Source organism: Tachypleus tridentatus, chromosome 13, assembly GCF_004210375.1.
Source record: "Tachypleus tridentatus isolate NWPU-2018 chromosome 13, ASM421037v1, whole genome shotgun sequence".
Lineage (NCBI taxonomy): Eukaryota > Metazoa > Arthropoda > Merostomata > Xiphosura > Limulidae > Tachypleus > Tachypleus tridentatus.
In genome coordinates this window covers 66,448,621-66,460,287 of record NC_134837.1, presented here as the reverse complement: position 1 = coordinate 66,460,287, position 11,667 = coordinate 66,448,621, and the positions used below count along the sequence as shown (strand labels likewise).

Here is an 11,667-nt window from a genome sequence, read left to right as displayed (position 1 = left end):
CATTAACGGATGAGCACATAAGGCTACACCCCTTTGTAAAGAAGAATCTTACCCGACTTTACCGCCTTCTGGACTTTGGAATACCTTGGTTTTCGTTGACCTTTACTGCCTTTAGCGTATTTTTCACGTGGAAAACCATTGTGAATATCCGTGAGAGCCAAAACGCGGAATTTTTCGCTAAATAGTTTGTCTATTCAGCTCAACAAAGTGCCGCTTTGGGTATGCCAAAATAGGATGAAGAAGAAGAGGAGTGGGGGGCAGAAAGGGAGGGAAGTATCAATGAGAAAGCTTTCCCACATACAATTCATATTGAAACGTCTTCAACCAAACCGACCCGAGGGTTTCCTCTGACATAAACTCTTGTGGGCACCCTGCTTTGTATTAATTAAGGGCGACAGCTCAGGCTAGAGTGAGCTCTTCCCATGATTGAGCTAACACCAATGGTTGGTCGAGCGATTTCACGGCGGAGTGGGTGGCGCTTGTGAATACCGTTGTCAAGGTGACGGAGAGACCATACAGTGGGTGATACACGCCACATCAAACCGGGCTCGTGCTTTGAACGGTAGAAAAGTTTCGTAGTGCATGTATTGAGGAGGAAGGAGTGCGACGTGCAGTAGAGAGATAGTGTTGCAGAGGGCCTTATAGAAAATCGAAATATTTTTTATTGCGTGCTCACCTGTTGTGTTGATAGAACTCGATAGATATGCTTTAAGTACTGGGATATTATCGCGTGTGTAATTAATGGTGTAAGGTTGGCCTCACAAGGTCATGGGTTACAGGTAATGTCGGTAAAGAAATTACATCGGAACAAAAGTGAAAGGTTCTGAAAATAACTCAACAGGGCAAAGAAACAAAAACAATCGATAAACTGAAAATTTACGATCCTTACATATGACGATAAGCCTGTTAGGCCTCAAACGACAGAGAATGCCTGTACGAACGTTGGGTTATATCTTGCCGGTTCTTTTAACCTTTTTCTTGCCGTACGTCTCGCCGTCGTTCCTCAACATGTTCTCGGCCCAGAAAACAACGCTAGACCCTTGTTATGACGAGAATGGTGAAGCAAAACGATGCATTCCTGACTTTGTGAATGCTGCGTTCGGCAGGCAAGTGGTGGTGTCCAGTGAATGTGGAAGTCCACCCACCCGATACTGTGAGTATAAAGCTAACGAAAGAGGAGAGAGCGTTCAGCAGTGTCACATCTGCGACGCCAATGACCCCGTAACGCACCATTCTGCAGGATTTCTGACAGACCTGAATAATCCGAACAACGTCACGTGCTGGGTGTCTGCCTCCTTCTCCAATCCGTTACAGAACGTTTCTCTAACACTATCATTGGGTAAGAAATACGAGTTAACGTATGTTAGTCTTCAGCTCTGTAGCCCCAAGCCAGAATCGATGGTAATTTACAAATCTTCGAACTTTGGTAAAACTTGGCAGCCTTTCCACTATTACTCCAGCCAGTGCCAGAAAATGTATGGAAAACAACCGGACGCAAAGATCACCAGAGCCAACGAGCAAGAAGCGTTATGTACAGACTTGGTGTCAGACTCTAAGCCTGTTTACGGGGGTCGGATTGCCATGAGCACACTGGAAAATAGACCATCTGCGTACGACTTCGATAACAGTCCCGTTCTCCAAGATTGGGTTACAGCCTCAGATATCAAGGTTATATTTAACCGGCCTGGAGGATCCCTGTCCGATTTGGCTGCCTATAACGGTAGCTACTACTACGCCGTGTCCGACCTCGCTGTCGGAGGAAGATGCAAATGTAACGGACACGCTTCCAAATGCATTCCCGACCGCAATGGCCAGTTAACATGCGACTGTAAACACAACACTGCCGGAAGGGATTGTGAGAAGTGCAAGGCCTTTCACTTCGACCGGCCTTGGAGCAGAGCCACAGCCGACAACGCTAACCAATGTGTCGGTAGGTAGCACCGCAATATGTCGTAGTTTAATTAAAGTTAATGAACGTCTAATTTGCATTAAGAACTATATTATTTAACTGTTATATATTAGAGCTAACCGCACTATTTATTTACGGAAGTTATCTTTCATTTGGGTGGGGGGAACCTCTGAGGAGAGCGTATATAATAAGGATTAAAATACATAAAGGTTGCGCACGATAAATGAAAAATATAAACATCTTTTTTTTATCATAATTTATTTTGTGACGTCTAGTGCCGTTTCTTGTTCAAGGTTATGTACTTTGTAGGCGTATTGACGCAATTTGTTTTGAAATGTTAAAGAGTAACTACTGATATGTATTAAAAAACTGGTATTTTGATTCCAGTAATTATGTAAACGTAATTTCTATACGTTTACTAAATATCGAACCAGTTAATTGAAGTGACATTTTAAGAACAACACGTGCCAACTAATTGCACGTAATATATATATATTACAATGTTATTGCGTGAGCTTTTAATGGTGACTGTATTATCGTTAAAAAATTACTTTGGATATTATTGAGATTACGTGGTAAGATTTAGTATCTAGTTTTTGGTTTTTTTATATATCATAAAAATAATACTATAATGACAAGTTTTGTTCGAGTTTTTTCAGTGTAATACTTGAACATATATGTAATCTGCTACTCAAACAGTATAAAACCGATACTCCTCCGTTACGGAAACAAACACCATGACACGTTTGTAACTTACTGTGTAGAAAGGATGCACCATGGGAAAACTATATTAACTGACGTCATAGTTCGGAGTTGAGATTTTTATGACTTATTAACTCAGGAACGTGCCCCTGATAATAGCACCCTTAAAAGCAATGAATACAAATACAACAATATAACCAATAATAATAATAACGATACACGTAAACAGCAGTGAACAAAAATGTAACATTATAATTTATAGTTAGGACACCCGTAAACAGAAGTGGATATAATTGCAACAATGTAATTAATAGTAACGATACTCGAAATATTTAAAATAACTACTAATAAATCACGTATCAAGTGTATAAATGCATTATGTGTTGTAGTTAGTCGACCTTTCAAGGAAGTCCATGTAAAGTTACAGGCCATCGTGTTCCATGTAAACTTATAGGTTATCGTGTATAGATGTATAATTTAAAACAACATGCAAGCGCGAAAGTATTCGTTATGCTTGTAACGCAAAATTTTGCTCCAGCCGCATCCTTAAACTTGCAGTGAACGCGTACAATCGTACAACGTGACGTCAAGTTTTTTGTTAAACGCAATGAAATTTTCACTTCCGTGTGTGTAACTCGGATAACAACTCAACTGGAACAGTTCCGTATATTTCATCTAGTGAAACAAGCAGGTGGCGAATAGAGCAAAAATAAAATAAAACCGTAAGTTTACCACACGTTATTGTTTTGCTAACCGTAATTTAGAAGACGCAAAGCCTACTTTACTCGCAAATTTGTTTAGTTTCGTGAAACTTCCTTTGTGCAAAAACTTGCAAAACTGTATCTCTCATATACAAACGAACTTTAAAAGGTTTTTGTTAGCCTGAAGAAAACCTAAGAATGTCGAAACGTTATTATAGTTTATTTTAGTTATAGTTTTAATACCCATAACTTCTTAACAGTTTGATGTTTAGTACAAACATGCATTGTTTCTCTAATATATTTGTTTAAAAGAACATAATTATGTAAAGGCTATTTAAGTTTACGTAACGATTTTATAGGGCCACGATGCCCAACCGGTCGCCACTCGCCACATGTGGCGAATCGGTGCTTTACATTTATCACATATATTTTGTTTTAATAGACTTAATTCTATCATTACATAAATGAAAACTAATGTATATTTTTCTGCTCTTCTATAAAAACACGGTTGTTTTGTTTTTTGTCGTGTGGCGAAAATATTGACCCATTTTTCGCAATTTTGTAGATTACGAACAAACTGTTGGAACCCGCTGTTCTAGAGAGTGAAGAAGTGACAGTGATCAGAGATGTTAGCACTCAGATTTCAATTATAAGTTTTAAAGGATTTATTTTAAGTTTTTGGCATGACTCTGTAAATAAGTTTCATTTTTCAACGTCTTTGTAACGTCACGTCTAACTCTGTAACAGCAAGAGTGGCTGGACGCCTTTTAGGTGAGGTCTTCTTGAAGTTCAATTGTTTGTTTTGTTTTGGAATTTTGCGCAAAGCTACTCGAGGGCTATCTGCGCTAGCCGTCCCTAATTTAGCAGTGCAAGACTAGAGGAAAGGCAGCTAGTCATCAGCACCTACCGTCAACTCTTGGGCTACTCTTTCACCAACGAATAGTGGGATTGACTGTAATATTATAACGCCGTCATGGCTGAAAGGGCGAGCATGTTTGGTGGGACGGGGATTCGAACTCGCGACCCTCATATTACGAGTCGATCGCCTTAACCCACATGGCCATGCCGGGTCTAAGACAACTGGTTCAAACAACATGTGTCTGGCGAGAGTCGAACTTTTTAATGCTGGTGTGCAGAGCGTCAATTCGTGTGGTAATGCAAGTGTTTACAAGTATTTTATAACTATAATAACAAAAGTAAATTTTTAGCAACATCTGTATTACTGGTGACAACACATAGTAACAGTTTGTTATGACAGTGACATAATAAAGCGGCATTGGCGAAGGGGGTAACCAGTAAGGTAAAGGGTGGGAGGTGGCAGGAGGTTAATACTAGTAAATAAATGTTAAGGGTAGTATACGCTATATACCTAGATTTTACCATGCCTATTTTAAGAATTGTTCTATTTGAAATATATAAATGCTCCATTTTCTTGGGACCATAACCCCCCCCTCTCCCCGATTCGCAGAGAAATATTACGTGTAGGTCTCGCATGAACTTTAGATTTTGCTTTCTCCGCTTGTGAATGATTTATGTTTTGTGTTTTTTGGTCACAAACTTTGAAATTTCCTACAAAAAATAAGACGCACCAAGAATTAAGGTGATAATCGTTAACATTCGGCGAAAATATCTATTCTTTGTTTTGATTGGACATTCACTGTGGCTATTATCGTCATATACAAGGACTTTAAACTAAAACAGATATGCTATGCTACTTGAAAGTTTGAGGTAGCACGTACGAAAATCTAATAATTCAGATTCCATGTTAAAATAAAACATGGGGTAGGTAGTGGTTACATAGGAGAATACATTGGGTAGGTAGTAGACAAACGAGTTTGAACAAAACGGATGCTTAAACCATAAAACATGGTTTAATTTACACATGTAAACCAGAACTCGATACAGTATCAGAAAGAAACTTTCAAACACCAGATACAAATTATAACAGAATGATGGCAGGTTAAACAAAAACTTGAAATACCGTATACTTACAGACCAGAGTAGAATCTGATACCGTGTCACATTAGGCTTAATGTAAGAAATACACAGCTATCAAAATAAAATTCTATTGTGGTTTGTTTCAAAGACAGTTCGATTCTCTTTAAGATTTACTGTTTAAGATAATTGTTCAATGCTTACAAATACTGTTAAACGTTAAACTAGATTAACTTTTCTTTGGAAGAAAACAACTTTTAAAAAGTATGAATCATCAGTGTTTTGGTAATGGAACTAACCCTAATTTAATGTCCAGAACAAAAAGATTCAATGGAGAAAGATGAATCAGCGGTGTGTTGGCAACACAACTAGCCTTAATTTGATCAACAGTTTTGTTCTAAGCACAACATTAATGGTATACTGAATAACAGTATGGTGTTCTGCTTCCTATATCCAGTGTTACTTCATTTCAGTACCATGTGGCAGTAGTAGTCGTTAACGGGCACCTGGGGGTTCTGGTTGTGAGTCACGCAGTCAGATTATTGGATATTGATACTGGTTATGTCGTAACTAAGGTCTGGATTAGTTAGAGCACGAATATAATATACCTTTAAAACAGACTTTACCAACCTAGTAACAAATTAACCTCAAAGATCAGAAGTTCTCAAGTTTCTTTACTTATTCCATTGTAAAATTAGATTTCTTTCAAGGCTTCGAAACTGGGTATCGTGTTTATCAGCTTGGTTTTGATTATTGTGCAGCTGGAAGATTATTTCTTTAAAACTCATTACCGTCAAGTAATTATACGTAATGAAAAGCAATGCTAAGCGTATAAACGCAGGTGCTTTATACTGCCATTAGCATTAAAATGTATAAAAACAATGCTAACTGTTTACTTGTTGGTACTTTATACTGCCATTTACACTAAAATATACATAAACAACGCTGTTTACTCCTTGGTACTTTATACTGCCATTCACACTAAAATATACATAAACAACGCTAACTGTTTACTCCTAGATACTTTATAGTGGTGCGTGAAACATTATGATACATACAAACTGTTAGTTTTACTGCAATAGTACATAACTGAATAAGGATAAATAAACATGCAACAGTTAGTTTTACTAGGATAATATATCCCTAATTAAAGATATAGTGTCTAACAATAAATAAAGATATAACAGTTTGATTGGAATGGTATATAACTAATCAGTGACCTGTTGTATAATGATAAACATGTAATAGTTAGTTTAGTACATTGATAATCAGTAACTTGTCGTATATATAAATATGTAAAGGTTACTTTTACTAGAGCACAACATAACTAATTAGTAACATACCGTTTACTGATAAATAAGCATGTAACAGGTTTTACAAGAATGGTGCATAAACCATCGGTAACTTGTCGTGTATATATATATAACAATAAAGTAAACTTGTAACACAGAGTTTTACATTAATAATAATAAATAAGTATTGATATGACGTATAACGATCAGTAGTCATGTAACACACAGTTTTATATTTTACTGGAACAGCAAAACAATAGATAAACATGTAACACTAATTAGTGTCCAAGTTTTTAACAATAAATCAGTATATAACAGTTAGATTTCCTGGAATAGTACATAACTAATTAGCAACTTCTCGTATATACTATGGTAAATAATTATGTAATATATTTGTAGGAATGTTAAATATCCAGTTACTAACTTCTTGTGTATGTACCAATAAATAAACTTGAAACGCTTATATTTACTGGAATTATGCATAATTAATCAGTGACCTATCGTGTGTGTCAATAAATAAGCTTGTAACAATTAGTTTTACAAGGACAGTGCATCATTAATCAGCCACCTAGTGTCCAAGAACAAATAAATAACAGTTTGAGAGTGGCCCAGCATGACCAGCTGGTTAAGCTACTCCACGCGTAATCTTAGGATCGCGGGTTCGAATCCCCGTCACACTACACGCGCTTTCAGCCGTGGGAGTGTTATAACTTTACGGTCAATCCCACTATTCATTGGTAAAAGAGTAACCCAAGAGTTGGCGATGGGTGGTGATGACTAGCTGCCTTCCCTCTAGTCTTACACTGCTAAATTAGGGACGGCTAGCGCAGATAACCCTGAAGTAGCTTTCCGCGAAGTTCAGAAAAGAACACAAACCAGCAATAGATAAATCCATAACAATGAGTTTTGGAATAGTGCATAACTGATTAATACCCTGGTGTATAATGATAAATAAACATGTAACAGTTTTACTGGAATAATACATAACTAATTGATAAACTAGTATCTAACAATAGATAAAAATATAACAGCTAGTTTCGGAATAGTACGTAACTAATTAATACCCTGGTGTATAATGATAAATAAACATGTAACAGGTTTTTTGGAATAATACATAACTAATTGATAAACTAGTATCTAACAATAGATAAAAATATAACAGCTAGTTTCGGAATAGTACGTAACTAATTAATACCCTGGTGTATAATGATAAATAAACATGTAACAGTTTTACTGGAATAATACATAACTAATTGATAAACTAGTATCTAACAATAGATAAAAATATAACAGCTAGTTTCGGAATAGTACGTAACTAATTAATACCCTGGTGTATAATGATAAATAAACATGTAACAGGTTTTTTGGAATAATACATAACTAATTGGTAAACTAGTATCTAACAATAGATAAAAATATAACAGCTAGTTTTGGAATAGTACTTAACTAATTAGTAAACTAGTACGTAACTAATTAATACCCTGGTGTATAATGATAAATAAACATGTAACAGTTTTACTGGAATAATACATAACTAATTGATAAACTAGTATCTAACAATAGATAAAAATATAACAGCTAGTTTCGGAATAGTACGTAACTAATTAATACCCTGGTGTATAATGATAAATAAACATGTAACAGGTTTTTTGGAATAATACATAACTAATTGGTAAACTAGTATCTAACAATAGATAAAAATATAACAGCTAGTTTTGGAATAGTACTTAACTAATTAGTAAACTAGTACGTAACTAATTAATACCCTGGTGTATAATGATAAATAAACATGTAACAGTTTTACTGGAATAGTACATAACTAATTAATAAACTAATATCTAACAATAGATAAAAATATAACAGCTAGTTTTGGAATAGTACGTAACTACTTATTACCCTTGTGTAAAATGATAAATAAACATGTAACATTTTTACTGGAATAATACATAAGTAATTAGTAACCTAGTTCCAACAGTAGATAAATATATGATAGTTAATTAGAAACCTGGTGTGTAAGGATAAATAAACATGTAACAGTTTTACTGGAATAATGCAAAACTAATTAGTAACCTCGTTTTTAAGGATAAATAAACATGTAGCATTTAGTTTTCTTGGAATAGTGCATAACTGATCAGGGACGTGGTGTGTAAAATAGATAACATGTAACAGTTAGTTTTATGAGATTAGTACACACTTGATTAGTGTATTGGTGTGTAAATAACATGTAACACAAATTTTAATTGAACGGAACATGAGAAATCGGTGATCTGGATTACTACAACGAAATGGTGTGGCCCTGTTTCCGGAGTACAACAGCACTTTATTTTAAATCACACAGAAGTGCTTCTCCGCCAACCAGTAGCATAATGGAATGTCTACGAAAAACTCTAGAAACCAGGTTTCGATACACGTGGTGGGTAGGACACAAATAGCTCTTTTTGTCACTTTGTGCTTTTCTACAAACGACAGTGAAGTTTTTCATTACTTCACCCACTGCTATATCTCCCACCTGTATGTAAAAAACGAATTCTTAGATTAAGGTACATCTACCTAAGTGTAATACACTTTCTTAACTTTCAGCAGTGACTTGGCACAAGGATCTTTTATCACAACTGGAAAAGAGAATCTAGCTGGACGTAAATTCATCATTTATGGAAGGTTACCTTAGAACATGAAAGTTGCTTTCCTGATGTGTAATTGTAAAAAAAATAAAAATAAAATGCAAAAACAAAATTCAAAACTGAAAATTTGTATACATCTCCCTATAGACCCAATAAATCTTCATGACAAATATGATGATAGCCTTTTCACATTTTGCATGGATAAATAACGCACAGTACTATTATATGCATATAGATTATTTGCAATAATAAAATATTAAATTATTAGCTATTAAAGATAAATAAAAGTGAACAGTTTTGTTTTTATAGCCTTGGTATTTTCTAAACCTTTAATTTTCTATAAAAGAAAATATTGTATTTTTACAAGGTTTCAAATACTGGTGTTGAAACAATGTTGCAACTTCATTAATTGTGTTGGATTTCTATAATGTCACAAAATTACTGTTAAGTCATAAGGTACTCGACAATATATAAAATTTGTCTACAACAACTATCTGATAAAGTTATTGTATTAAAATATGGCTGCAACTGTGAGTTTAGAAAGTTACAAAAGAAAGCACTTGACAACAGGGTGTTAAAACGGGTCAAGATATTTAAACATATAACAGTTGATATGTGCTTAATCCGAGATATATTTTTGTGTTTTCCTTAATAACCTTGCATCATTATTTTGCATACGCTTTTGTTTCGTGGCATAATGAATATCCGCCATTGTTTTGTACGTTCTTCTTGTGACCGTAAAGAATATCGACCATTGTTTTGTACGTTCTTCTTGTGACCGTAAAGAATATCGACCATTGTTTTGTACGTTCTTCTTGTGACCGTAAAGAATATCGACCATTGTTTTGTACGTTCTTCTTGTGACCGTAAAGAATATCGACCATTGTTTTGTACGTTCTTCTTGTGACCGTAAAGAATATCGACCATTGTTTTGTACGTTCTTCTTGTGACCGTAAAGAATATCGACCATTGTTTTGTACGTTCTTCTTGTGACCGTAAAGAATATCGACCATTGTTTTGTACGTTCTTCTTGTGACCGTAAAGAATATCGACCATTGTTTTGTACGTTCTTCCTGTGACCGTAAAGAATATCGACCATTGTTTTGTACGTTCTTCCTGTGACCGTAAAGAATATCGACCATTGTTTTGTACGTTCTTCTTGTGACCGTAAAGAATATCGACCATTGTTTTGTACGTTCTTCTTGTGACCGTAAAGAATATCGACCATTGTTTTGTACGTTCTTCTTGTGACCGTAAAGAATATCGACCATTGTTTTGTACGTTCTTCTTGTGACCGTAAAGAATATCGACCATTGTTTTGTACGTTCTTCTTGTGACCGTAAAGAATATCGACCATTGTTTTGTACGTTCTTCTTGTGACCGTAAAGAATATCGACCATTGTTTTGTACGTTCTTCCTGTGACCGTAAAGAATATCGACCATTGTTTTGTACGTTCTTCCTGTGACCGTAAAGAATATCGACCATTGTTTTGTACGTTCTTCCTGTGACCGTAAAGAATATCGACCATTGTTTTGTACGTTCTTCCTGTGACAGTAAAGAATATCGACCATTGTTTGGTACGCTCTTCTTGTGATAGAAAATATTGTGAGACGTTATTTTGCGTGTTTTCCATATATGACAGCGAAGAATGTCAAACGTTGTGCTTGTATACCTTTTTCTCTGTGTCAGAGAAAAGTTAAATTGTCGTTACGTGTAGAACTTGTCAATAAAATATGCTGTAAGTAGAGAAATAGAATATCATTTTTTGTGTTCAAATAAGTTGAACGTTTATATACAAATTTAACATTAAGAACTAAATATTAAACATCAAATTAATCACAGTGATATAATCAATAGTGACCTATTACCACTTTACTACCCTGCTTACGTCATCGTTGTAAACACGTGCCTGAAGAAAAACGTTGTTTTACTAAGTAATTAATTAAATAAAAGAACGTTTAACTAATTATAATCGGTATAAAGTTGCACGTGTGTTTTATTACTGTTTTTCTGTTTTGATTCCTGTAAATAATAATCTGTTTTGTAACTGGCTGGAACAAGTTTGGTTTTCTTCTCGTGCGTTATGCATAAATGCATGTTCCTCGTGTTTCTTGGTGACAGCGAAATAACAAAAAAGCAGAACACAATAACGTTTATTGTACATAAAACATTAATAACAAAACAATTAACAACATTGTTATTAATTACTATTAATAAGCTTAAGAATTCTCAAACTTTATGCGGGCTGTGAATCTGCAACCCGTTGTATGCAACCATCCTAATAAAAAGTTACTTGGGCATGTGGATTTTTATGATTTAGCCTCGCTATCTTTTTTATCGATATACTGTTATTAGATATATATTCGAAACGAAAATATGAAGTTGGCATAAGTTACGTTTAAAATAAATGTAGCAAAGAGAAAGAAACCAGACTGGTTACAGCTGGACTGGCATGAGGTTGTTTGTATAAACACGCCTTTCGTGTCTTTGTCCAAGAACACTATCA

At 35.0% G+C, this 11,667-nt stretch overlaps 1 protein-coding gene across 3 annotated transcripts in view; it reads left to right on the top strand.

Annotated features, from left to right (window-relative positions):
• Nucleotides 1-448: 448 nt before the first annotated feature.
• LOC143237283 (netrin-1-like) overlaps nt 449-11,667 on the top strand; it is an 85,826-nt gene continuing 74,607 nt past the window's right edge. Inside the window, exon 1 of one of the 3 annotated variants that reach the window (XM_076476358.1) lies at nt 449-1,930. In XM_076476358.1, the coding sequence (XP_076332473.1) occupies nt 892-1,930 (1,039 nt within the window). In that variant the 5' untranslated portion in view covers nt 449-891. The remainder of the gene's footprint in view (nt 1,931-11,667) is intronic. The other 2 variants (XM_076476360.1, XM_076476357.1) reach the window with 2 other exon arrangements.